Below are 3292 nucleotides of genomic sequence, written 5' to 3'. Positions count from 1 at the left end.
CCCGCCTCTCCGAGTGTCGCATTGAGTTCCCTTGACGCTGGTGGAAATGCGGGGCTGAGCTGTGTGACGGAGGAGCCGCCGTGTCCCCTCCCTCCATCCCACCAGGTTTTGGGGTTGAAAAGGCTCCGAGGCTCCGTCTGCTGTGGTGCAGGAAGGGGCTGAGCCCCCCCAAATAAATAACCCATTTTCCAAGTCTGCGCCATTACTTTGGGGAAAGTTGGTTATTTCCATGCGGGGAAGTGATTTGGAGTGGATTTCCCTTCGCAGCCCGAGGAAGATGGGCGTGAGCTGCCGAGGGGGGGGTCTGTCCTCTGGGAATAATTAACGCAGCACACGGTAACGAAGGTGTTGCACCGGGGCTGTGCGTGAGGCCCTTGTGACAGTGCCTTTGGCGTGGGGGGGATGAGAAGCTGGGTTTGGGGAGAACATGCCGGGGGAATCTGGGCAGAGCTGTGGGATGCTCCGGGACAGCGGGGACATGTCCCCGGGGATGGATGTGGAGTGAGATCCCGCCGGAGCTCGTCCCGGCCATCACTTATGTAAAGGCCGGGACCTGGGCTGCGGGGGGTGTAATTAAACCTGACGCTGATGAGCGGCTGCAAGCTGCTTAGTACAAATGTAACGAGGGGAATCGCGGCCAGAGCCCCTGTCACTGTCCCCCGGGTCCCTCCCGGGAGCAGCAGCGATGGAAGTGCCTGCCCTTCCCCGTGCCGGGGCGCAGGGTGTCCCCACAAGAGGAGCGGTGCTGGGGGACGCGGGCGGTGGCTGTGGGCTCACTCCTTCTGCTCCCCTGGCAGATGGCGAGAGGCTGGGGGAGGGGACCGACCCCGGCAGGCGGCAGCCCAGGCCTCGACACGGCAGAGGAAAGCCGAGGACTCCAGCGAGAGCCGCGAGGAAGAGCTGATGGTAACTGGAAAGTCGGAGCGTGGTTGGGTGGGAGGTCACTGGTCCAAGTCCCCTGCCCAACGCGTGGTCAGCTAGAGCAGGGTGCTCCAAGCCTTGTCCAGCCGAGTGGGTCCAAGGATGGAGAGGGCACAACCTCTCTGGTTCTGCTCAACAGCCCTCATGGTGGGTAATAAAAGCCCCTGATACCCCACAGAAATGTTCAGTGTTGCACCTTGTGCCTCTTGCCCATCCCTGTGCTTCTCCGAGAAGGGTCCAGCATCACCTTCTCTGCACCTCCCTCTTGCCTTGCTGTCAGTGGCAGTAAAGTCCTGCTTCCCTGGGCAAAGCCACCTTCTCCAGAGCCCTCCTGATGCCCCACTCTCGGTGCTGTGTCCCCCAACGGGCTGAGCTCTGCCCATGCTGCGGTTCCTCTCGCCTGGGCTTGGAGCTGGGCTCTGCTTTCGGAGAGGGTCGGTTCTGGCCTTTGGGGGTGGCACGGTCCCTCCTTGCCCAGCTGAGGCCTTGGGGGACAATGACACGGAATCGTTCTGAGACAGGTGACAGGGACATCCATGCCCCCTCAGCCCCCTCCCTGGAGAGGACTTATGCTGAGTGTGAGCATCACCAGTGTGACGATGGGCTGTGACACCAGCCAGGTCCCTGTGTGACAGGCACAGCTTCATGTCACCCCAGGCAAGGGACAGGGTGGCAGGTCGGTGATCACTCTGGAGAAGTTTGGTGGCTCTTCTGTCCCCATGTGCTAACTGGTCCCTTGTCCCTCCTCTGCCTGCGCTCCCTGGGACGTGATGGCAGAGCTGGGGCAGTGCCCACAGGGGTGGCCCGGGCTGGCTCTGGCTCTGCCTGTGGCTGCCAGCCTGGTGGGAGAGGAGGATCCTCTTGGTGGGCTCTTCCTTGCCACTCGTCACCTTTCACCAGGAGTAGGTGAATGCTCACGTAATCCCTTTAAATTACAAGACACAAGTGATGGGATTACCCTAATCCCCTTTAAAGGAAGAGGGGGAGCGGGGCAGCATCCAGTGGGATGGATGTGGAGATTCCATCTGCTCTTTTGGAGATGGAGCCCAAAATTCCAGTAGCCTGTCAAGGCAAATATTTTGGATGAACAGAAAACTCACTGTTTGGGAGAAGTTTCTCTCCTTGACAGAGGAAGGGAAATGAGTTCAGCTGGAACATTTTGAAACTGCTCCCCGGGACACCTTGCCAATGTCTTTCTGCCTCCTCCTGCCCTTGCTTCCCTTTCTTCTTGGCCTTGAGAGCTTTTGCCTTGGTTTGGTGATGCCTGACATCCGAAACAAGACATTTAGATCTAGGGAGACCTCTTGCAAGCACAACTGGGCTGGCCCAAATCCTCCCCATCTCTCATCTCTCCCTCCTGCTTCCTCAGCAGAGCGATGGGCAGGACTTGGATGGCTGGTTTTCCAGAGGCCAACGGTCCAACCGAGCCACCACGCGCCCCAAACTCAACCTGACCAGGCAGGCTTTGCCCTGGGATGAGCAGGTAAGCGGGCGGGAGCAGCAAAGGGGGTGATGGTGGAGGAGAAGGTCACGGGAGGAGATCCCCCCAGCCCTCCCCGGGGATCCTGCAGCCCACGTCCCTGCAGTGTGCCAGGCTCCAAAGCCATCTCCAGCCATCCTCCTCCCTGCTCTCCATCACCCAATCCTGGGTCAACGTGGTGCCTGTGAGGATGAGTCCTGGGGCGTGTGTTGTGGGTGTGTGTCAGACCCCTCATCAGGGTGTGTGAGGGGACACCCTGCTGTGCATCTTCTCTGGATGGGTCCACGCTGTGCCCGTCTCCTGGTGCTGGCTGTGTGCAGTGGGATGGGTGCTGGGGGTGGGTGAAGGATGGGGTCAGGCTTTCGGTGCCATATCCAGACAACATCCCTTGTCCAAGTGTGTTTGGGAGCCACAGGAGCCATGGGAGGAGGAGGAGCAGGATTATCTCCTGGGGGCTGGCTCTGTGACCCTGGGGCTGGCACAAGGATGGGAGCTGAGCCCTTTCCCGGTGTCACTGCAGGAGGTGACATCCCTAGGGTTGACATTCACATCTCAGCCTTCCCTAACGCTGTCCTTGGGGCGAGGGGGCACGTGAGGAGGACACCCCACTCATCTCCCTCTCTGTCCCACAGTACAAGGGGAAGGCGAACTTGCACGTCTTTGAGGACTGGTGCGCTGGCACAAGGATGGGAGCTGAGCCCTTTCCCGGTGTCACTGCAGGAGGTGACATCCCTAGGGTTGACATTCACATCTCAGCCTTCCCTAACGCTGTCCTTGGGGCGAGGGGGCACGTGAGGAGGACACCCCACTCATCTCCCTCTCTGTCCCACAGTACAAGGGGAAGGCGAACTTGCACGTCTTTGAGGACTGGTGCGGAGGGGCCGTGCGGCA

General features: G+C 60.1%; 1 protein-coding gene across 1 annotated transcript in view; it reads left to right on the top strand.

The window, feature by feature from the left end:
* Nucleotides 1–797: 797 nt before the first annotated feature.
* Nucleotides 798–3292, top strand: part of B4GALNT4 (beta-1,4-N-acetyl-galactosaminyltransferase 4) — a gene marked incomplete at both ends in the record, with an annotated part of 13469 nt that continues 10974 nt past the window's right edge. Inside the window, 4 exon segments of the mRNA XM_029083500.1 lie at nucleotides 798–830; nucleotides 833–906; nucleotides 2294–2404; nucleotides 3234–3291. Of these exon segments, the coding sequence (XP_028939333.1) occupies nucleotides 798–830; nucleotides 833–906; nucleotides 2294–2404; nucleotides 3234–3291 (276 nt within the window).

Source organism: Antrostomus carolinensis, unplaced genomic scaffold (genome assembly GCF_000700745.2).
Source record: "Antrostomus carolinensis isolate BGI_N321 unplaced genomic scaffold, ASM70074v2 scaffold42700, whole genome shotgun sequence".
Lineage (NCBI taxonomy): Eukaryota > Metazoa > Chordata > Aves > Caprimulgiformes > Caprimulgidae > Antrostomus > Antrostomus carolinensis.
Note: the sequence above shows the minus strand (reverse complement) of the source record. Positions and strands in the feature narration are given on the sequence as shown.